Consider the following 25,239-nt stretch of genomic DNA (forward strand, 5'->3'; position numbering starts at 1 on the left):
TAAGACAGAGAGACGGAGAGACATAATAACAATGAAACTCAAAATTCCCAGGCAGGGCATAAACCTGGTTCTGCCGTGCCCATGACTACCCAATATCCTGCCCAAAGCTACCAGTGCACTGTCCCTGGGTCTGTCACTCAAGTTTGATGGCTACTCTTGGGGGGGGGGCATTTATTAAAACCTTTGATCCTATTTAAAGATTTTTCCACTTTACTATATAAAAGTAGACAGGGGTAGTGGTGGTGCACAACATTAGTCCCAGCACTTGGGAGGCAGAGGCAGGAGGATCTCTGTGAGTTCGAGGCCAGGCTGGTCTATGAAGTGAATTTCAGGATATCTAGGGCTACACAGAGAGAGCCCCTGTCTTGTGGGGAAAGGGTATAAAAGTAAAGGCTTAGGAGACAGCTTCTCTGGGTGAGGACGCCTGCTCCACAAGCCTAAGGAGCTGGGTTCGAATCCCCAGTACCCACGTAAAAAGCCAGGTGTGTATACCTATAGCCTGAGTGGTATAGGCTGATAGAGCCAGGAGAATTGCTGGGGCTTGTGGCTGCCAGCCCAGCTCCAAAGTCAGTAAAAAAAAATTAGACCAAGAGCAGTATGTCCTTGTCTGGTCTCTGCGCTTGCTCATGGATACACATGTACACACATGCACACCACAGAATATATACACACACACACATGCCACACACATATATACATACACATATTGCATACATACACATACATCATTTACACACACATCACAATATACACATATACATACATACACATACATCATTTACATATACATATATACATACACACATGTGCATACACTTACAATCCACATATACATACACGTACAACACACACAAGTATAAATGTGATATAATCCCTGTTCTTCAGGAGATGAGGCAGTGGGATCATGAGTTCAAGCTCAGCCTGGATAACGTAAGACTCTACCTCAAAATAAAGGTCCCAAAGGAAGGCTCCGGTACCCAGCATTGGTCTGGCATCACAAGACGGTAGATTCGATCTCCAGGACTGTAAGGAGGTGAAATATATACCGAAACCGAGAACAAAGACATAAGAAGAGACGATGCTCTATTCCTCCAAGGCTTTCACTCCTGATCCCCTGTGACTCCAGTATCCGCAGCCCAGGTCATAAGCTTCCTCGCCCTTCCTCTCATACGTATAAAACACGTGCTGTGCACAGGAAGTATCTGCTGCTGTTGATTATTCAGTCGACATGAGTTCATACCAGACATTTTTGGGAAACCTAACATTCTGACATAATGGCTATCGGTGTCCCTCTAGGTCAAGGGGTTCTTTGCAGAGGCAGCCAAAGAGCAAAAGAGTCTAGGCTTCACAAACCATATGAACTCCACTATTTGAATGGGGGGAAAGGCGGCCAGGGACACCATGTAAATAAATATGGTTGTTGTATAATCAAACCTCATTATAAAAACAGGCAGAGGGCTAGATTTAGCCCCAAGTCATAATTTGCCAACTTCTACAACAGATCAATAGCTGCAACTGGATTGTTTCTTAATCATTTAGAATTTGTATTTCTTAAGTTGTATAAGTAAAAATAATATAATTTTAAAGTATATGGACTATAAGGACATAAGTTAATGAATTTTATAAACTGAGCATAACTGGCCAACCAGTTCCTGTTCAGAACAGGACCAGCTCCATGGATGCCTTCTTTAAGCCAACATTTCAGCAACTGCCTAAGATTCCAAAAGATGGATCTAGTCCGTTCAAGCTGGTTACTCTTCTCAGCACAGTCAATAAACACGCTCATTTTGTACCTGTTTCTCTATGTGCCAGTGCTGATTTTAGTAGGACAGATTCCCAAACAGGGGGTTTGAGAGTCACCATGCATATGTGCACTGGAATGACCACTGCTGGGGACTCCCCTGGGGACAGTAACAGGTCACAGCTTGGTGGTGTCAGAGCAGTGTTTTTCTCAGTGAAGCTCCTCGGGCATTAGAAACAGGGCGTGTGCTGTCTTCTCTCTTAGGGTTGGGGACCTCAGGGCACTGCCTGACCCTGGCTGTTCTCTTAATGCTCAAGAAGACCGGGATGAGGAGAAAGAGCAGCTCGGTCTCCTCCAGTTCCTTGAGAATTTCAACATCCAACAACACATCCACCTACAACTTCCAGACTAGAGAGGAAGCACGGCTGCCTCTGGCCTGTGCGGTGTGTAGAGCACTCTGTCGTGCACTGAATAGGCAGCACTGCAGAGGTGGGACAACCCAGCTTCTCCATGCCAGCCTGTGACACTACACCCCGCCCAGCTTATTTCAAGAGTATCTGCTCCCTGGCTGAAACACAAGAAGTCTCCCATGAGCCTACCGTACTTCACTGTGAGCCCTTCACAGCAACAGCTATCAAGTATGGCACAACCTGAGGGGTCTTAGGTTGTAAGAGTTTCTGAGCTCCCAGATTCCCTGAAGGAGCATGAAATAGTGAAGCCAGAACCACCCCCCCCCCCGCCGCCACACACACACACAACAGTGTTTATTAGATCCTCAAGGATTTCTGTAACATCAATCGATCGATCATCAATCAGCAGTCCAGGAGGAATGGATGGGGGCTATGGCAGAGTCAGACACGATTGTCAAAACAGCTACTGGACACTTCGGACATGTGTATAGGGTAATATGTAAGTTCTATTTCAAAGCTTAAAAAGACAGATTCTGATTTTGAGTTGTTATTCATATGATGAGTTGTTTTGGCAAGAACTGAGTAGTTGTCTGTAACTTACTTTGACGTGTGTCAAAAGTAAGACAGTGGCTGGGTGGAAATCAAGGTGGACAGACACAGGATCAGGCCAGCGTGGCCACTGGCAATGGGAGATCTTAGGAGGCAGAAGTGTGGGTGTCTGCCACGAACCTAGCGGCTTATAGAAATGCTTCATGATAAAACACTGGGAAAAACTGAAAGCCAGGCTGGTTGAGCATCCCTGTTTCTCACCCCTCAGTGTCCCCATACCACTCGCTGACATGACAGTACAAGAAGAGAGTCCCACAGCTTGCGACGTTAATGACATTACATGACACAGCCTTTAGGGAATGTAGATAAGGTACGTGAGACAGGAAAGAACCCCACCATCTGTGTGGGTCACACCTTCAGCGCGCCTCACTGTTTCCGCAGATGTTCCACAACTGGAGAAAAATCTGTCGCCTGAAGCACTTCTGATTCCATGCTTTTCAGATGCAGGGTGTAACCCACAAAGGGTGCATTCCTGCAGTCTGGGGTCCTATCCTGCTCTGTGGGGACACTTCCTTACTCTGGACCTTAGTACATTTCGGGGTATGGGAGGGCAGAGGGGACTGAGCTCAGAGTCTCACAAATACCAGACAATTTTCTACTACTGAACTATTTCCCCAGCCCTCTTTCTGGATTATTTTTTTTTAATTTACACTGATTTATTAGGCACACATGTGGGTGTGGGTGTGTGTGCATGTGTGTGCATAAGAGAAGTTTCGGTCTGTTCTCTTCTTCCATTGTGAAGATGCCAGGGATAGAATACTGGCACCAAGCTTCCTGAGCAAGTACCTTTACTCACGGAGCCAACTTGTCATGTGTGCGAGCCCCCTCCCTCATCACACCCCAAGCCCTCCTTTTTCTTTCTATTTTGAGGGAAGTCACTGAGTAGCCCAGGCTGGCCTCGAACTCACCCTGCAGCCCAGTTAGACTCGAGCTTGTGATCTTCTGCCTTAGTCTCCCAAGCAGCTGGAGTTATGAAAGTGAGGAACCATGACAAGCTTAAACTGAAACATTTATTTGTTTAAAAAAGACCTCTGTGTCGGAATGGTTTTGTAGTCAGAGATTGCCCCCTTGTGGTCGTGAGCTGCTAGTTCATAGTTTTTTGGGATTTTTTTAATTTTTTGTTTTTTGTTTTTTTTTTTTTTTTTTTGTTTGTTTGGTTTTTTTTTTTGTTTTTTTGTTTTTTTGTTTTTTTTTTTTTTTCCTTTATAAAGTCTTGAAGCCAACCACTTGGCTGGGTAGCATTTTGAAATATTAACCGGAATAGTTATTTTATATATGGGGAGTATGGTGGAGAAAAAATAGAATTTTCCTCCACCATACTCCCCATATTCTCCTCCTTCTGCTTGAGACAAGTTGTCAGCTCAAAGGAAGTATGTGGCTGAGCAAAATAATAAATCCAACCCGCAGGTTCATTCCAACTCTGTGTTCAAATACCCACAAGCTTAAGAGGTTTGAGGAGCAGCACACGTTAAAGAGGGGGATTTGTAGACACAGTGGGAAAAGTATGAACTGAAGTCAGTTTTAACTGGAAGAATGATGGAGAATCCGCATGTGGAGTAGACGAAAAAGGTTGGGGAACATGCTCCGGCCATTTTGGGGAATGGCAAGGCCTTGAGTTGTGACATCTGTCCTGGCAAGGAGATCTAGCTTGTCTCCTGTTGTAACAGTAGGTTCTAGATTGTGTAAAAAATAGTGGATGCTCGCTGCCTAATAAATTAATTAATACCTGGGAGATCAACTGACCTGGTCTAGTCTATCTTCTCTCCCTGATAGCATAGGAAGGAAGTCCTACTCAACATGTGATAACACCATCCCAAATGTCTTCCACTGCATGCCTCAGTTTGCCCTTGTGGAAAGGAACTGCATAGCACATGCTCAGAAAACCTGGCTCACTGTATTTTTCTCATTCCTTTGCCCCACAGAGATAACTGCCATACAATAAGAGACTTAACTCAGCCCTAGCGTCCAACAGAAACTTCGAGCCCCTTCTAAAGTCCCCATGGAAAACATCACAATATTAATCTGTGCCTAACTTTCCTGGTAGCCTATGAGACCTTTCAAAGCACAAGTCACATTTCATTCATTCTAGGAATCCTTCATGGATCCATGAGTGGATGGGTGGGTGGATGGATGGATGGTTGGATGAATGATGGATGAGTGGATGGATGAATGGGTGGATAGATGGATGGATGGGTGGATGGATGGATGGATGGATGGATGGATGGATGGATGGATGGGTGGGTGGGTGAATGAGTGGGTGGGTGAGTGTGTGGATGGATGGGTGGATGGATGGGTGGGTGGATAGGTGGGTAGGTGGATAGATGGATGAGTGGATGGGTGGATGGGTGGATGGGTGGGTGAATGGGTGAATGGGTGGGTGGGTGGGTGGATGGATGGGTGGGTGGGTGGGTGGATGGATGGGTGGGTAGGTGGATGGGTGGATGAGTGAATAAATGGACTCCTAGAGAGCCATTTTACCTTCCTACCTATAGCAAACCACTTTACTCATATTGTAAACACCTAATCACCCCAGACTACTTCCCTATCTCCCACCACATTCCTTGGGAACAGCGTGTGCCCAGGTATGATCTCAGGTCTTTGGACCTTGTCTTACCATATTGACATTAGAAGGAAGACACATTCATGGAAAAGGACCCAGAGCTTTTGTTGTTTGTATAGTTGGTTTTGTTTTATTTTGTTTTACTCTCTCCATCTTGCTAAGAGTCCTCACAGTGTGGGCAAATACTTTGTCTCCAGCATTTCTTCAAATACTAAAGCAATCTTCCATGAGACTTCAGCATCGACTTCCTTTTTCCTGAGAGTGCCTTTGAAACCCTTTTAGAGCCTCAAGTGTAAGTAGATGTGTAGACCCTCAGCTTCTTCCTGATGCTCATTGAGTGCTTCTGTCCCTTGATGTTCTTTTTCTGATATGTGGACATGGTGTCTTAGAACAGAGTAAAGAAGTTGCTATCCTGAAAATATTCAAGTCTGCTGTGGAGATATTTCCGTTTAAAAAGTTTCTGTCCAGTACAGTCAATATCCAATAGTAAAAACACTACTTGAGAGTTCCTGAGAAACATCAACAATTTGTTGCTCTGTTTAGAAAAAAAAACAGCTCCAAAACTGAGAAAATATTATCATAGATACAAACATAAACCATAGTTTAGAATGTACAGCCGTGGGGTGAAGACAGGGATATTATAAGTTTGAGACAGCCTGGGCTACATAGTGAGACCCTGTGTCAAAAAAAAACTACAGTTACTAACAGACTGGGGAAGGGTGCATGAAGTTCCATCTCAGACTAAGAGCTTCAACTTATAAGCATAGAAAAATAATTTCTGAACTTTCTTCCCTGGCTGAGCAGGCACTAAGACCAACAACAAAACAAAACAAAACAAAACAAAACAAATGGGATCTCGTGAAATGAAAAAGTCAACGGATGCCGTCATTTGAGTAAAGAAACAGCCTACATAAGGGGAAATTGTTGACAGCTATACACACAGCAGAGGGTCAGTGTCTCAAATACATATATATGTATGTGTATATGCATATGTATATATTTCTGACTGAAGTAGCCCTGAGCCAGAAAGACAAATAGAACATGTTCTATCTCACATGTGGTTGTTAGCTTTGAGTCTTTAGACATGTGTGTTTGAATTAGAGTACCCACAGAAGGCAGAGGACTAGTGAGGGGTCTGGGGAGGCGTTCAAGAGGAAGACAGAATGCAGGTGATATGAACGGAGAAGGGGAATAATACAATCAGAAGGCATAAATGGGATGGAGAGCCTGGGAAAGGAGGGAGTGTGGAGAGGGATAACTAACACTAAAGACATGAAAAAGCCACATGGAAACTTACTGCTGTAGACCCCTCCTAAACTATACATAGATACATATAAAGAGGGAGTTTAAATGGAGTTACCCTACAGTGGAGAAACAATGCTTCTCCATGATACCACAGATTTTTCAAATAAGAAGCCCAGTGACTGGTATGGGATAGCTTTTGCTTTGTTTTTGTTTTTGTTTTTTGAGTTGTTGGTCCCATGTCTCCTGAATATTACAAACTTATTGCCATGGCTCTTGGGTACCCTCCAGAACTTCACTGTAAGACCCTAGTGCTGAAAAGCTCACATACTTGAGTCACACGACATGGAGAAATCAAGCTGGTCCCAGCCTGGAAGCTTCATCTCTACTGGCTGCTATTCACAGTGCCGAAAGGTTCTATGCATCTTACTGGGGGAGAAGAACCATCAACAGTCTTCCCCAGCTGCGAATTCTGCAAGCCACAATAATGGGCAGCTGGAGAGGTATGGCCCCCGGTGCAATCATGGTACAAATGTTATGAGAGTGGCCAACTGTTTTTTATTGTATATAAGACCTGCTCCTAAGATGGCACCCATGGCTGATATCATCAACTGGACGAAGGACCTGTGACTGCTAAGTCATAAGAGAGAACTTAGTTCAGCTAAATGGACCTAGTGATAAACTTCTTTCTGTTTACCATTATATGAATAGATTAGTACATCTTTCAAGCCTCAAGTTTAGAATGTCCAGGGAGTGGTGCTATTTGAAGGTATGACCTTGCTGGAGTAGGTGTGGTCTTGTTGGAGGAAGTGTGTCACCGTAGGCATAGGTTTTAATACCCTTATCTTAGCTGCCTGGCAGACAGTCTACTCCTAGAAATCTTCAGATGAAGATGTAGAACTCTCAGCTCCTCCTGCACTATTCCTGCCTAGATGCTGTCATACTCCCACCTTAATGATAATGGTCTGAACCTCTGAACCTGTAAGCCAGCCCCAATTAAATGTTGTCCTTATAAGAGTTGTCTTGGTCATGGTGTCTGTTCACATCAGTACAATCCTAACTAACAAATACAGAGAGACCCAAGACCGGTCATCATGCAAATAAGAAGAGACTGTGGAGTGCTCAGATCTAAGTGATATCTATATCATAGTCCCTTCCCCCAGTGCACAGGGATCATTGCAGACAAAGGGAGAAAAGTCACAACATCCAAAAAAGTGGTGGACATCTTCATCAAAACAGTATCTGTGAGAATGGCATACAATTATATATGCACAGAATCAAGTCAGCCAAAACCCCAGCATGGAAGACGGAAGGATTCATGAAACTCCACCTCCAGCTGAAGAGCTACTGGCGATTGATGGCTCATTTTTCTTCAGGGGGGTAACCCTACACCGATGAGAATCCAGGCAGCACTAAATGAACCCAGTGGTTTCATTTACTTCTTTAAGAGACCTAAAGTTGGGGGGAAAGAGAAGTGGGAGGGGGACGAATAGGATGTGTGGGAAAAGGTGGATTTAATCTAGATACATTATATGCATATATGAAATCCTCAGAACTAGAAAGTGTGCCTGTTGTTAATATAAATCATCACTTTTTATACGAACCCAAAACTTAAATTTAGAAAGAATACAGCCATTCTGTGTGAGATGGAAATGCCAGCTTTTCTGTGACTAGGATGATAATGAATCAAATAAGGTTGAACAACATATTGTTATATGCACAGGGACTCAGAATTTTGACTTCTGGCTCATTGTATGGTGTTGCTTTCTCCCATAAGGTCATTAGGCATGCCAGTGTTAACATGGCTTCTTATGTTTCCGAAGTACCACTGCTCTGTGTCTTCTCTATATCATCCAGAGAACAAGGAGGACATGGGTCCGAGGGGTGCATCCTGGTCCCATAATGACTTACTATCAGCATAAGATGAGGTACTGAAGATTGTGTGTGTGCTCAACTTTCTCATAAGAATACTACTGTGAGATAGAATCTCTACTGATTCCATCTCCAGAAGGCAACAATGCAAAGGTCATCTGTAGAGCCTCACATCTAACAGGATCTTCAATGGTTTTCTGATTCCACAAATGTGTAGCGATGCCAAACTTATCAGGGGCTGGGGAGCTGGGGGGGGGGGCTGAGTCATGAACCCAAAGGACCCACTCTGCCCCTGTGGGGCTCATGTCTGTGGAAAGGGAGAAAGTAACCAAACCCCAAACTGTAACTATTCAAGTTTATTGTACCGTGAGTTATTGAGGCATGGGGAGGTCAAGGCTAAGAATCTGTTGAGCTCTGCAAAGGAGTTAAACTCCAGGAGAAGAAACCATGACAAGATGATCACCTACGGAGCCACCTTCTAGAGAATTCCCGGAGAGCATACAGGTGGACTGCGGCCCCGCTGTGTCTGATCTGTGTGACCTGGGGATGTTAGGACCCCCACTGGTAGGTTCAGAAGAATAACCGGCCAGATTTCCATTCTGAGCATGGCCTACAAGACCCACAAGAGTGGGAAGACAAAATGGGTCTCGGTAGCAGGGGAAATAGAAAACCTTCTGCCCAGGCAGAGGCTGGATTTATTATGCACAGCATATAAGACCAGGTGTTATATGACAGCAGTGTCCCAGGCTGGTGGCCAATGGAAATTTCTAACCCCACAAGTGCTTCTAGGATTTGTGTAAGGTAAAACACAAGGCCACTTCTGGTGTGCAACTTCTGAGAAGGCCCCAGGCAACCTTTAACTCTCGATTCAGAATCAATAAACAAGGTCATGCTGAGCACAGCCCATGCCTGAATTGTGAAGGAGTTATTAGCAAGGAGTAGTGACATGGTGGCCCAGATGGGAATCTCTTCTCTGCCTCTGACCTTGGTCAAGCTATGGAGATTTGCCAAGTCTTTGTCTTTCCTAGCCTGTGAGAACAACATTAGTCTGTTGATCAATCTCAGGCACTGCTAAAATGCTTTCAACTTTTCAATTAAAGTTATCAGGACTCTAAGGATGGAAAAGTCATTCAGAACTCGAAGGGGGGTCCCAATTTTTCTACCTTCATGATTGAGTTGAACTGAGGTACCCCAAATCCTAAGTTCAAGCCTGTATCCTGCCACTTGTGACCCTGACCTTATATGGACATAAAGTCCTTATGGATGTGCTTAGGTGAGGATTAGGTCATAGTAGGTTATGGTGGGCTGGCACCCTAATTCAGCAGATGCAGAGCAAAGAGCACAATGCAGCATTAGAGTCAAAGAACCCCAAAGATTGCCAACAACCAGCAAGGGCATGGACCAGTGTCCCTTGGAGCCCAGCACAAGGAATAACACTACTGGTCTTTGACGTAGGCCTCCAGGCTCCAGACCTCTGCAAGAATAAAAGTTTATGGTACTTTATTGCTATAACAACAGATAATCCCAGATGTGTTTCAGGACAGCCTTAGTACAGTTACCCAGAACATACGACCTTGAGCGCAAAAGAATCCCGTGCCCTCAAATCATCAAAGACTCTCCCATGGATCCCTTCTAAGAGCTACTATTGCTAAACTAGAAAAGGAAATGAATGGGAAATTAAGCAACAGAACAAAGGTGAGCTAACTTGGTACAAACAGTAACTTGGTACGTATAGGAGAGTGCTTTCAAGTCGATCGGGCTTAGCTGGGAAATGGGGCACCTGCCAAACCTGTTTCAGGATGGGTAGAAGCATAATGATCACCTCCTTGGACCACATTCCTAAAATGAACACAACAGGCAAGATGATCCTGGCTGTGACTCTAAATGTGGCTGCCCATGGTAACCATTTTAGTCGCTAGGTGGCAGCAGAGCCTCAGTTTTTGTCCTTCCTGCACTGGAAGCTAGGGGTTGAGGCATGCTTTCCTGAATTTGTTACCCTAAGATTGTCTGTGTCCCACCCCTACTACACAAGAACCCCACAGGATGACAGCTGCCTCCTCCTTCAGCCTGTCCTTGAAAGAAAAAAGCCTCTTAATGAGACCACCTTCCCTAAGAACTCACCAGGTTTCCCAAATGGCCCTTTCAAAAAGGAGTTACATTATTCAACTTTTATATGGTTTAAGCAAATCCTTGACCACGTTAGGGCTCAGCAGGTCAGTGCTACCAAACCATTCCAGGGCCTCAGAAACTGGCCAACTTAACAAAACCAACCCCTTCCGTGATGAAATGGTGAGGCCTTCTTTATACAAATTAGTTACGTAAGTCTACAGAGGTTTGCGTCACAAGCCTGTAAGAAACAGTTCCCTCAAACCTTCACGCAATTGTGTCTGGGCTTTTTGCACTGGTTTTGCCATGACTAACATAACCTGCCAGCCCATGAACTCCTGAGTATCATAACTGTTCACTACAGAAAATCAGATTGACCGTCCTTCCTGCCCTTTATGTGTCTCTGCTCCTCGGCAAACTGCACTGTTTTCTCTTTCTTAGCTCAGACACAAAGTAAGTATGCAGAATATTATAGTGATTGGCGCAGTTCCCATCAAGCTAAAATAAATTTCAATGACACCGCAGGCCCAGGGTAGTTCCCTGGCGAGCACAGCCCCTCCCTCCCCCCTTTACAACATAAATTCTTCCAAATTTGGTGTTGGTCATTAGGACTCTACATTCCCATTGGAAAAGTCTGGGGAGGAAGCAAGGATGCTTTCTCCGCTATCTGAATAAGGGTACAGGGACTTCACGTTCCAGGAGACACAGAGAGAACAGATAGGAGGCAGGCAGAAGATTCTGTGAAATTACAGGACCTTTCAGTATCCTCAGTACAAGGAACTCATACATGTCTGAGTGGTGCAGACATATGTGAATTCATTATGAATTGTACATGTGTCAAAATACACTGTGCCCACAAGTGTATACCATTATTGTATTTTAAGTACACATCCGTGTTGTTGTTGTTGTTTTAAAGAAGGACAAATGGAGAGCTCAGGTGGCCTGGAGATTCATAAAGGTTACCTTGATTTGGTCACTGCACATCATTCGTGTGTTAAATACACGAAGGCCACAAAAAAAAATACAGTTATTATCATTTCAATTACATTTTTTTTTTTTTTTTTTTTTTTTTTTTGCTGTTTGAAAGAAGCCACCCCAAGGGGCTGAGAGTGTGGCTTGGAGGACCCACAGTCTGAGGATTTCACTGCGGAGAAGGGCCACACTGGAGACGGGAGCAAAGCAGTAACGCTATGCCTGTAACCTGCCTGCGCACCATGCTCGGCCCCTCGCATGTTCTCGGAACTCAGAAGCTCTGGCGCGAAAGCAGGAGCCTTGGGCCCACTTACCAACAACAATGAGAACCTCCCTGTCGATGTGGGCCTGGATATAGATGCGGCCGCGGCGTTCCGTGTGGTCAGTGCCACAGAGGCTGGGGACATTCATCACGCAGCGCTTGTGGACGTTCATCATGCAGGCTGTGAGGGCAGAGAGAGGGAGGTATGGCTCAGGCTGGTTCAGGTTGGCCCGGGCTGGAAGCTTCAGGCATCAGCAGTACCCGGAGCAGCTGGTGCCTTCCTGTTCCCTGACCTAAGAGACGGTCCCACCTAGCAGAGAACAAGCTACCTTGCCAGCTTCACTTCAGAGGGACTTCTCCAAATCTTTCTCACAACCCTGATGGGTGAAGGGAATTGAACTTGGTTATCCTTCCTGAAGGCTAGAGAGTGGCCCGAAGCTGTTCCTCTATATTCCTGTAACCCCGTGGTTCTGAAGCTCCAACTCAAATGCCCAGTGCACCATTCCTACAAGTGAGGGAATGTATGGAGGTGGTCCCATGCAGGGTAGAGCCACAGCCACCCAAGTAGACCCTATAGGAATGCTTACACAATGCTTGTCAAACTGGCCCACGTTTAATGTCAGCAAGAGCACACCTAAGTAAGACATCTCCTACTTTTAAAGCAGTGACATGTAATGGCTTGAGTTCCCTAGAAAGCGGGTGCGACGGGGAGGTGGCTTACAGGAAGTGTTCTGCAAGCAGATGAACTGGCTCACCTGGTTATGGGGAGAAGAGCTCAATACAGGGCACCAGGTAACAGTACCTGTCCTATCCAGGGTTCAGGGGGACACAGTACAGACATGGACCCTGAAACATTAGGATAGAAGCCTCTCTTGTGGCATCACCTCATGGGCGCAGGCTCCCTGGGGATCAAGTACTTACTGTCGCATTTCATCCCCTGGTGGATGAGGCCGTACAACAGTGATCCACAGTGGTCACAGAAGGTAGGGCTGGAGTAGGTGTGGATCTTAAACTTGTGTTTGCTCCGCGGGTCCTGAGACCAAGAGAAATAGACAGAAGAGGCCAACGTTAGTGAGGAGAGCTGAGGACTAACCCTGCATTGAATGTCACTGGACAATTCATCAAGGACTGAGAGGGGTCCTGCCATGCCCGTGAGGACGATCACTGGAGCACCATGCACAGACCCAATACTAGACAAATGGGGTCAGAGGGCTGAGTATGTGAAACAGGTGATTGGCCAAACTCCACGTCCAAAAGGCATTCACAGGGCCAACCTGTAAATCCCAGGATTCACAGGCCCCCTGTTCCTATCTCTACCCCCTTATTCTGCAGACAGTCTTCTAGAGTGACCTAAACCCAAGTCTACCCACAAAGCATCCCCACTTACAGGTCATTTGACAGATCCTCATCCCCAGGGAACAGTCTTCAAAGTCGAGAGGACAGTCTACAAGCTGTGTCAGAGAGGGCTGGCCTTCCACCCCTCCCATTCACAGCAGAGCTCTCGAATTATAGCGGAGTCTGCCATACTTCCTAGCTTCCTTTGCAGCTTGGTGTGGCCACAGTTTCTGATCAATGGGAAATAGAAACTTCTGGATCATCCCATTAAAAGGAACATAAATGTGCTTCCTGTCTCTTTTTCTCCTCCCCACCAGCCTGAAAGTGAGCAAATGTAATGCCCTTGAACTCACACTTGGAGCCTGTGAACAGACCCAGCCTAACAGCCTTGGACAACGCCTTTGAGGCTGATGCTTGAGAGTAAAAACCTCATGTCTGTCTGCTCAGGTCTCCATCTGTGGAAGACTGCATGCTTATTACAATTTATTGGTTACATGGGCTTGTGTAGTCCCTTCACTAACAAGCATGACCACGAAAACCTGGTGCTGTGCTGTAGAGGACACAGGGTCAGGCTTTGGGGCATACACCAGCGCCCTTCTTTGTTGAAGGGCTTTGGGCAACTTTGTTTGGTTTTTTTTGTTTGTTTGTTTGTTTGTTTTTTTATCTCTTTTTGTTTCAGTTTCCTTGTCCATAAACTGTACATCATGATCATGCCGAGGCTACCATTACAGCCTAAGGCTGCTGGGAAGATAACCTACGTGAAGACCAGAGCACTGGAGGCACGGTGAGCATGGGGTACCAAGTTCCCAGCATGGCCACTGCTTCCCTACTGTGTGCTCAGACACACAGAGTGCGCCAGGAGTGCCAGGTGCTCAGAACACACACACACACACACACACTCACACACACACACTCACACACACACACACTCACACACACACACACACATGCTCACACACACACACACTCACATACACACACACTCACATACACACACACACACACACACACACACACACACACACACACACACACACACCCTCCACTCTGCAAGTCCCCCCTCCCTCAGATGCCCTCCTCTTTCTAAACCCAGGGCAGGGTTGTTTCATCCTGGAATCAGTACTGAAGCTAATTTTGTTGGTGAAGGTTCCAACCCAGGTCTGATGGGACACTCAGTAGCTACAGCCTGCTGTCTCTCTCTCTCCCTCCATCCAGCCATTCACCTAGTCACCTGACTTACTGATGCAGGGACCGGTGCCTTCTTAAAATTTATATATAATTTTTATATATATAAAACTTAATATATTATTTATTTATATTTATATATGTGTGCATATATGTGTATATGTATGTATGTATGCTAACATCTAACTGGTTTGTTCAAAGAGACTCTTCTAATTTAAAAAAATGAATCCATGTACCTATTTAAATCTTAAAAAAAAAAAAAAAACTGACCATATCAAGGTATCAATGCTGGTGAGAACACCGGAAATTTTCATGCAGTTGGCAGGGGTGGGTGACGGTTATTTTCAAAGCTGAACAGACCATTATCACAGATGACCTATCTCTGAGTCTCAGATGAAATGAAAACCTGTCTATCGAAATCCTGTATGTGAAATTACAGTCCGTCTGTTCAAAATGACTCAAAATCCAGAAATATTTCCAAACTGTCCTCCAGCATGTGAATGGATAAGGGATGAAGCATCTTTCCTTTGGTCTCTCCTGGGTTGTCAGTTGGGGGCTGACTTTCCTAAGCCTACCTTGTGTATAAAGCAAGGGAGACCAAAACCCAAACCAAACCAGAGTGGTGTTTAGTAAGAGCTATGGGTGGGGAGAGGGCTGAGCAGCACTTAGAACTTATGATTCCTGTGTCTAATAAAGAGACTGTGCAGTGTGGGGAAGATGTGCTTTGGGGCTTGGATTCTTGGTGCATAAAAGCATTTGGCACACAAGCCTGAGGGCTGGAAATCAGCCCTCAGCACTCATATAGAAACCAGTGGATATGGCAGCCCACCTATCATGCCAACCCTCCTGAGGCAGCAAGAGGGGATCGCTGGGGCAAGCTGGCCAGAACCAGTGAGAATATGTCTTTATATACAGGTAAAGATGGACAGAAAAAGACACTGGACATTAGCCTCTGACCTCCATGAGCACACTCACGTGTCCACACGCGTGCAAACATCTGTACACACAAAAATGTATTTTAATGAGGCTCTCTCAAAGTTGCTCAGCCATGTAGGTTTCTGTGCCCTGCATCTTTGAAATGCGATGTCGCTTCTTTCGTGACACTACAGCCCTCAGCCCTTCCAGAGTCCTGAAGAGTCATCTGAAAGTCTGTGTTACTTTGCTCTGACCAGCAAGACCAGCAGGATTAGCTGAGCTCTGGTCATGTTCAAGGACACTGGCAGCCACCAAGCCCAGCCAACGTCTCAGCTGTTGCTCTCATGACAAATGCAGGGTTTGGAAATCACAGTATGAAAAACAAAGCTCACCGTCAGGAACCTGTCTTCGTCCCTGGACAAAGAGACTGACATGCACCGAGTTTCTAAGGAAGAGTTCCCTGTCCCTGCTGCAGAACACTCCCCATTGTAGCCTCTTGAGCATCTCCCTGCAAGTGGGAAGGCAGTGCTTCAATGCCACCCAAAGCCACCCCTCAGCATGAGTCTATGGGCTTCTCCTGCTACCTAATCTCTAAGGAGGGGAGAGCTGAGCTTTGTCCTGCCCCCGTAAATGGAGCATGTACGTGGAATCAGCAGGCAAGCTTCTGGGTCCAGCTTCCACATCTGGACCTGAAAAAGTTGGTATGGATGGCTGAGGCAAGCAGAAGTCCAAGGTCAATGTCAAGGTCAAGTTGCCTCTCGGGTCTTGGGGTCCTTTCCTGACTCTTTGATATGTTGACCTCATAAAGGTCAGGGCTTAGGCTTCATCTGGAGATGGACTTTCTTTAGACCTACCTCTGTATAACAAGGAGGCCTCTTGAGCTCTGTTTTAAGACTGCAGCTACATCTTAGCTAATTGTGAATTGCCTTGGCAGGCTTTGTGCTTCTCTACGTCAGCATCCTCTCAGGAGACCTCAGGGAGAAGCCAAGCACTTCTGACCAAGTGACACAATGACATCAAGACCCAGCACGTATTTATGACTACTGACAGTGTGTGTGTGTGTGTGTGTGTGTGTGTGTGTGCATGCAAGTGCTTATCTCTGTGTGTGTGTGTGTCTGTCTATTAGTCTGTGTCTGTCTGTCTGTGTCTGCATGTGTGTCTGTCTGTGTGTGTGTCTCTGTGTGTGTGTGTGTGTCTGTCTGTCTGTGTCTGTTTGTCTGTGTGTGTACATTCATGTACAAATGCATACATGTTCATTGCCTGAGTGTGCTAGTTTAGATCAGCAGTCAATATTAGCATCTTCCCCAGTCCTTCTCCACATCACACTCTGAGGCAGCCAATCTGTTCTGGTTAGTTTTTTGGTCAACAACAGAAGCTAGAACTAGAGCGAGGAAGCTCAGTTGAGAAAAGTGGTTCCATCAGGTGGCCTGTGGTCAGGCTCGTGGGGCATTTTCTTGATTTGTGATTGATCAGGGAGGATCCAGCTCACTGTGGGCAGTACCACCCCTAATCAAGTGGTACTGAGATATACAAAAAGTAGGCTGAGCTAGCCCTGGGGATCAAGTCAGTAAGTTCCATTCCTCTATGGCCTCTGCTTCAGTTCTTGCCTCCAGGTTCCTGCCGTGACTTCCTGCCCTGACTTCCTTTGATGATAAACTGTAGCCTCCAAAGTAAAATGGACCCTCCCCTCAGCTGTTTTTGGTCATGGTCTTTATAACATCGATAAAAAGCCAAATAAGACAGTCCCTCACTGAACCTGGAGCTTTGTGATTCGGCCAGCAAACCCAAAGATCTTTTCACGCCCACCTCTCCAGCAATGGACTCTAGGCAGACACTGCTGGGATCAGCTTTGCTGAGAATCAGACTCAGCTCCTCCCATATGAACAGGAAGCACTTAGCTGACTGAGCGATCTTCCCAGTACCTTAGTACCTTCTAAGTCAGCTAGGTGATGGGGTTCATGCCACAGCACCCTCCTTCCTCTCCTTAATCCCCAGGTTCAAACCCTTAATACTTCACCATTCAGCTAAAGCTAACACGGCCCTTTCTTCATTTATTCGTCTACCTGGCAAGTTTTACCATGGGCTGAGTTGTTTCTAGGGCTCTAGAAATCAGCTTTGAGCAAAGACAGAATGGCCACTTCACAAAAAGCCACATTCTAATTGCAGAGAGTGAGAGAGAGAGAGAGAGAGAGAGAGAGAGAGAGAGAGAGAGAGAGAGAGAGAGAGAGAGAGAATCTGCCCTGCCCTCCCAAATCTCTCCAAAACAGTATTTCAATCTCTGAATTGTAATTGTGTGTTTAAATTGCTTTTCACCCACGCTTAGCTGCAAGCAATATGGGGGGAATTTCTCACAATCCCTACCACACCCCCCAAGACATGTATTATACTTGACATGTACAAGGTCCTCAATAAATATTTCGTCTTTGAGAATTCGCATTTATTGAGTACGACGGGTGCCAGCAAAGACTCTCAGGGATTTATCACATGCTGATCTGCTTGACCCTCATCAGTAGAGATGTTTGCCATTTGCTACCCCCCATTCCAAAGACTGGGGGACTAATTGATAAGGTGGTTTGCCGAGGACGTCCCAGCTTCCATGAGCAAAGCGTTTTATTTAATGGTTGGCACACAGCAAGAGGCAAATTCGTTACAGGTGATGAGTTGCAGGGTTAGAGTCATGGTCAGCCACCACACCCTGGAGCCAAGCACATATAGCTTCAGGAAATTAACCTGCGGAGCATTGTGCCCGGTGTATTAAAGCCAGACTGGTACAGGAAAGCCGGCTAATAGCCGGCGAGTTCAAGTGTAGAGTATATGTCACCTCGTTATGGTTTCTTTTCTTTCTGAGACAGGGTTTATATAGCCGAGGCTGGCCTCACATTTACTACGTAGCCAAGGATGATAATGAGTTTCTGACCCTCCTGTCTTCATCTTCCAAGTGTTGGGATCACAGGCGTGTACTAACATGTCTGGTTTAAGTGACATTGATGATGGAGTCCAGAGCATCATACATGTTAGGCAAGCATTCTACCGATTGAGCTACATTCCTAGCCCTCTCCATGGCTTTAAATAATCATCTATGTGTTTGTGTGTGTGTGTGTGTGTGTGTGTGTGTGTCTGTCTGTCTGTCTGTCTGTCTGTCTGTCTCAGAGGGAAACTTTTAGAGGCCGTCATTTTCTCCATCTACCATGTGGGTCCCAGGGATAAATTCAAATTACCAGACTTGCCATTAAGTGTTGTTATCCACTGATCTGTCTCACCGGACCCTTTACAGTCTCTTTGAAGGTTTGGGAGCACCTCTGCTTTCAATCTCTTGCCTTCATTTCCACCAAGATTCACACTCTGAAGTACCAGCTACCCCCACCCATCAGCCCCTACCCCCAGACTGTCCAGACAAGCTGTGGCATCTTCTGATCAGCTCTATCCCCTTCCTTCCTGTCACGTGACACTGCTTGGCAACAAACTACACCCACAGGCTTGGGGTACTTGACTTAATCATCATTAAAAAGAAGCTTCCGAGACACGTGTCCAGGCCTAAGCATTCCCAATACTCAAATATGAGCCAATATAAGCAGCCATGCTTTCAGTCTAAAGTGTCCATACCCTGAGACAGAGCTGCTGAGAAAAGATGGTTGCAGTGTCAAGTTTGCTGAACTGATTAGAAGCAGGTAGAGACCAGGACACTTGTTGCTCCAAACTGGTTCAAGTGGGCTCCAAAGGCAAGGGAGGAAAACAGAGGTCACATGACCCTGGGTTTGGACATCTTGGTTCCAATTCCTCAGAGGCATGTTACACGGCTTTCTTGGGGCTCCTAAAAGTTTCTATTTGTGCTTCTGCCAGCCTAAGAAGGGATATCCCCTGCCATCAGGATTGAGAGTCAAGATAACTACATGGGCTTTGGCACAGGCTCCTCCTACTAGCCAATCAGAACTAAGTGGGCCAATCAGTAGGCCCTGGGGTATTGGGCATGGATTCTGAAGCTTTGGGCCATAGAGAGGCAGGTATGGCTACCTGGGAGAAGAGGGCAGTGCCTCAGAGGGCTCGGTGACTGTTTACCAATTGGTTTAAAAATATGCCTGTGTTTTTACAGCTGGCATGGGTAGGCTGGTGGAACCAGGCGCAATGTCAGTCCTGCTGTTAAAGTGTGTATCCAAAATGTCCCCCATAGGCCTGGGTCCTGAGTGCATGATCCCAGATGCTGGCTGTAGAATGTTTAGGAGATGGGGAACAGCTGGAAGACGTAGATCCCTAAGTGCTCTTAGATGCATCTTTTCTCTGTTTTTTCCTGACACACTTTTTGCTTCCTGTCCGACATGTGGTAAACAGTTCTTATTGTCCACACAAATCTGAACGGGGCAAAGAGAGCACAGGTTGAATGCTCTGAAACTGTGAGACAAGTAGCTCTCCTCCTTCAAGTTGCCCTGTATTCAGAGTGATGATAAAACAGACATTTTAATATAACTATCTTAAACCACACCTACATTCCCTTTCCAGCCTAGACACCTACTTTGGGCCAGGCCTGCTGTGATGGGTAATCTTAGTTGTCAACTTGGCTGCATCTGGAATCAACAAAGATCCAAGCTGCTGGGCACATCTGTGAGAGGTTCTTAAAATCAGATTATTTGAGGAAAGAGCTGCCCCTAATCAGGGAACACCTTCTGGTGGCAGGCCAGATTAAGGGCATGTAAGAAAGTAACTTTGCCTTTTGCCTGCTTGTCCCCACTCCCACAGGCAAACTCATCTATCCTGCTGCTGTGATGTTCCTTCACTGATTTTAGAACCTACTTCTTTGAGATTCCAGTGTAGACCGGAGGCCAACAGTTCTCTGGAAATCCTCCAGGCCTTTGGTGCCAAACCGGAACTGTTCAGCCAGTCAGCCTCGTGGACTGAGAAACTACTGGATTATTGGCCACGGCTATTTCTGGACTACCTGGACCACCACCTACTAGTCACTCTAATAGGTCATATATATGAATAAATATGAGTATAAATCATGTATGTCATATGGTTCATATATATTCACATATGTAATTTACATTCATTTACATGATTTATATTCATATATAATTTATTCTCATATATTCATATCCATATGTATATTCATTCTATCAGTCCTGTTCCTGTAGAGAACCCTGACTAATACACATGCAATACAGCTTTGAAGTCAAACCCTCCCTACAGGTGTCTTTGATCTCATTCAAAGACACAACTTCCCTCTCTCCCCACTCCCCTATCTCCCAGGCCCTGCTGAATGCCTTCAACCTGACTGATCCTTGGCCTGCCTCCTCTATGCTCAGAGGTCACAGTCGACGGCATGCAGGCCAGCTCCAGCCTTTACATCAGCTATAACTACTCCTACGGTGCCTCTTACCCAGCTGAGAGAATTTGAGCCCCTTAAAAGTCCTGACATGTCAGGCACAATGTGAACACTTCCTAATTCCATCTTTAAAATCACAGGTTGTGACTACACAGGTTGTGGACACACATTCTATGTGTGGTTACTTTACAGGGTGAACTTTCCCATTCCCCAAAGTCCCTGTGACCCCCACTGTGGTCCACCATGCCAGTTTATCTCTTCTTTTTTTGCACTTGTCCCTGGAAATCTCAGTTCTGTGATATCTGCAAGGTAACACCATTCTCCACCCCAACAGTCCTTTGGGTGTGAACACAGCTCTTCTCTCAGTCACAATGTCAAACTTGAAAGTGTTGCATGCCCTGGCTGTCCAGCATCCCTAGAGTCTCCTCTTCCATCCCAAGGAATTGTGTTCTCCCAACACCGTGGCCAGATTTCTCACCCTAATGTTCATGTGGTAGGAGCTCTGTCGCCAGAATAAGCAGCAGTCGACCTGCACTGCCAAGTGTCCTGACATCCTGACACTCATGAACTCAGAACTCACGAGCTAACTGTGCACACACAGGACTGTGCCAGTTTCACAAAGGGAGATGCTTCAGCCCTCCCTGGGGATGTATATACAGTAAATGATTGATAGGGAAGAAGAGGCAATTTCCTCAATATTATAGCCACTGGCAAGGTGACCAGGCTTCTTAAATAGCCCTCCCTGTAAACAATTCATTGGGTCATTTAAAAAAATGATTTATTTATTTTTATTTTATGCTAACTGGTGTTTTGCCTATATGAATGTGTGTCTGTGTAAGAGTGTCAGACACCTTGGAACTATAGTTACAGGTAGGTGTGAACTGTCATGTGGGTGCTGGGAATTGAACCTGGGTCCTCTGGAAAAGCAGCCAATGCTCCTAACAACTACGCCATTTATCCAGCTTTATTAGGTCACTTTTAAAAAGAGACATGATGTCCTTAGAAACAAAGGACAGGAACATCTTACACTGGGCATCTTTTCACTGGACTCCTGACACAAGCATCCAAAAAAGAGGAAGCACAGGTAACAGACAATACAAAATAAAATAAAATAATAAAACTTGAGTCTCTAAGTCAAAGCATAACAAAAAAAAAAATCTTTCCCACTCTGAAAGGATATCCTTGTGACTTTGAGCACAGGAGCTGTGTTCTGCAAGGTTCAGGCAAAGCTGTAGCTATGAAAAAGCCAAAGGAAGGCAGAGGCAAAGACAGCACAAAGGCACAACCTAGCACGACAAACCCTAGCAGGGCACACCCTAGCAGGATAAACCCTAGCAGGGTACATCCCAGAAGGGCACATCCCAGCAGGACACACTCCAGCAGGACACACTCCAGCAGGGAACACCCCAACAGGACACACCCCAACAGGACACGCCCCAGCAGGACACACTCCAGCAGGGCAAACCCCAGCAGGACACATCCCAGCAGAGCATAGCTTCAGCTTATGTTGTTCCTGAATATCACTGCCAATGAAGACACTCAAAGCTGTACTTCCCACATAAGAAGTGCCCAGGGCAGGGTCAGATGGGTGGGGTTAAACTGCATTGAAGACTTCTGTTAGAAACAACCCTAAAACAGAAAGCTATAAGCAAATGTGGGCTCTGAAGGAATTGTATGACCACAAGCATTGCGCTTAACCCCTGGTTCCCTGTCCATAACAACAGACCCCTTCAACATGGATGGACTTTAGGGACAAAGATCTCACCACAGCCCTGACATGCTAACTCTCTTTTTATCCTATAGAGGAGAAGCTACTGGTCAACCTCCCCAAGCCACACCCATGTGCCATCACAATTCCATACATCTACGTACAATGTTTGATCAAATTCCTTTGGCTCGTTCCTTAATGCAATCTTCTTTCAATAAAAGCAACTGTGATGGTTTGAATGAAAATACTCCCTCATAGGTTCATGTATTTTTTTTTCTTAGTCCCCAGTTGATGGACTGTTTGGAAGGATTAGGAGGTGTGGCCTTGTTGGGGGAGGTGTGGCCTTGTTGGAGGAGGTGTGGCCTTGTTGGGGGAGGTGTGGCCTTGTTAGAGAAGGTGTGGCCTTGCTGGAGGAGATGTGTTGCTAAGGGTGGTCTTTGAAACTTCAACATGTCTCTCTATCCCTCCCTTCTCTCCTCTGCTTCTCTCCCCTTCCCTCCCCTTTCCAGGCCTGTTACCTGCAGATCAGGATGCAAAGCTCTCAGCTACTTTTCCAGCACCCTGCCTGCCTGTGTGCCGACACACTCCCTACCATGATGATAATGAATTAAACCTCTGAAACTGTAAGCAAGCCCAGTTAAATTCTTTCTTTTGTAAGAGTTGCTTTGATTATGTGTCTGTGGTGGTTTGAATATGCTTGACCCAGGGAGTGGCACTATTTGGAGGTGTGGCCTTTTTGGAGGAAGTGTGTCACTGTGGGGTGGGCATTGAGAGCCTCCTCCTAGCTGCGTGAGGATGCCAGTCTTCTCCTGTTCCTTCAGAGCAAGATGTTGAACTCTTACCTCCTCCAGTGCCATGCCTGCCTGTCACTGTCATACTCCTGCCTAAGCCAGCCCCAGTTAAATGTTGTCCTTTATAAGGCTTGCCTTGGTCACTGTGTCTGTTCACAGCAGTAAAACTCTAACCAAGACAGTGTCTTTTCACACCACTGAAGAGTAACTGAGACAGCATTTTAAAGTGAAATTTCTTTAAAGTGAGATTAATGTGCAAATGAAGGGTTTTTTTCTAATATACATTTAAATGAAATTCTTAAAATCAAACTTTAAAATACCTGTCCCAGTAGTCTTTAGGAGCTCTACAGAGACAGGTACATATGCTCCTGGTGGAGGGGGTCTCTGGGAAGAGTTTGGCACTATTTATGTAGTGAGTGAGGAAGCTTTGGGAGGGGCATTGCTTGTAGTGAGGAAGAAGGAAGACACCTGCCTAGCCAACCACAAGAGCCAAATCAACCCTGAAGATAATGGGGCAGCACTTGGGAGGCTGAAATAGGAGGGTCAAAAGTTTCCAGTCAAAATGAGTGCTTTAGTTTGCTTTCCTCTGCTGTAATAAACACTATGACCCAAAGCAACTTGGGGAGGAGAGGATTTATTTCAGCTTAAACTCCACCACTGAGGGAAATCAGGGCAGGAACTCAAGGCAGGAATCCAGAGACAAGAAATGGAGCCATGGAAGAGTGCTGCTTACTAGCTTGCTCTCCCTGGCTTGCTCAGCCTGCTGTTTTATAGACCCGGGTTGGCTCCGCCCACAGTGGGAGGGGCCTCCCCACATCAATCAAGAAAATGCTCCACAGACTCTCCTACAGGCAAATCTGATTAGGACATTTTCTCAGCTGACATTTCTTCTCCCAAGATGTTCCTAGCTGTGTCAAGCTGACACAACCAACCAGCACACTGGCCTATAAAGGGAATATGAGGACGGCCTGGACATCAGAACCTGGATCTGCCTCAGCAATACACAAGAAGAAAGAGGAGTGCCGTGCTTAATTATTCACACCGATATAAGACTCTGGAAGCACACAGACACAATATAGACATGTTTACTCCTAGGGCAGGAAAGAATGAATAGATTTCTCAATATTCATTTTTCTACAATTTTTAAATAAATGATAATATTTCAAGACCCATCTGAGTACTTCACTCTGAACTACATCAACACCTCCATGCCTCCAACTTCAAACAAGAGGCTAACGGTTCCCAGAAGACAAAAGACCATGGAAACCTTACAGAGAGGACGGTGGCCTGACATTGCTGTACAACAGATGCATAGAAAGTCAGAAGCTGCAGCTCCACTCACATGCCACAGGGGGCGCTAAGCTTGTTCTTGCGCAGATCAATACAACTAATGGAGTATGTAAAAGACTGTAGATGTGTTGGTTGGTACTTTGCTTAAGTGGCTTCTAATCCCCGCCCTTTTTCCTAGTGAGTAGCTGTTCAGTTTCAAGGATGAACTGTCACTGTGTAAGCCTGGTAGAACTCTACGGATGACTTCCTGGGCCCCTGTACATACACAGTCAAAGTCAGTGTCAGGGGCTGATGCATAAACACCTTCGAACTTCACTCCTGCCGATGGCAGTTAGCTCTTTTACTCTGAGCAGGTTATTCAACCCTCTTAAGTCGCTACTTTCTCACCTGGAAATGGTTTACAAAATGATAAGACCTAATTCCTAGGTAAACAAGGGACTTACACGGGAACTCTTTAATAGTAACTGGTGAAAATATATACTTAATTAGTAGACATTGCTACTGTTAATTTGCTCCCTCCCGTTTTGTGGTAGAGATGGAATCCAGAGCTTTTCGTGTGCTAGGCAAGCACTTTCTCCACTGAGCCATATCCCCAGCCTCTATTTGCCCATTTTTAAATTCAAGTTCATTACTTTCTAATTACTTGTAATGAATTTTCCCGTGTATTAATTAAGGATATTAACTATTCATTCACAATATAGCATTTTCCCAGTTTTTCACTTGCCTTTTAATCCTGTTGCTGAACTTTATTCAGTATGCAAAGCCTATGAGGTGGAGCACGTATCTATATTTAGGTGTCTATATGTTTGTATCTGTGCATGCTTGTTATGTGTGTGTGTGGTGTGTATGTGCGTGTACATGTATGTATATGTACATTTGTGGTATTTACTAGTATGTGTCATGTGTGTGTGTGTGTGTGTGTGT

The 25,239-nt window shown here is 45.6% G+C and overlaps 1 protein-coding gene across 2 annotated transcripts in view; it reads right to left on the bottom strand.

The window, feature by feature from the left end:
• The window catches only part of PRKCB (protein kinase C beta), a gene marked incomplete at both ends in the record, with an annotated part of 329,224 nt that overhangs the window by 153,654 nt on the left and 150,331 nt on the right, over positions 1-25,239 (bottom strand). For both annotated transcript variants that reach the window (XM_080911318.1, XM_080911317.1), the window contains 2 exons: positions 11,827-11,955; positions 12,696-12,807. In XM_080911318.1, coding sequence (XP_080767444.1) covers positions 11,827-11,955; positions 12,696-12,807 — 241 coding nt within the window. The remainder of the gene's footprint in view (positions 1-11,826; positions 11,956-12,695; positions 12,808-25,239) is intronic.

Source organism: Micromys minutus (genome assembly GCF_963924665.1).
Source record: "Micromys minutus genome assembly, chromosome: 2".
Taxonomy (NCBI): Eukaryota; Metazoa; Chordata; class Mammalia; order Rodentia; family Muridae; genus Micromys; species Micromys minutus.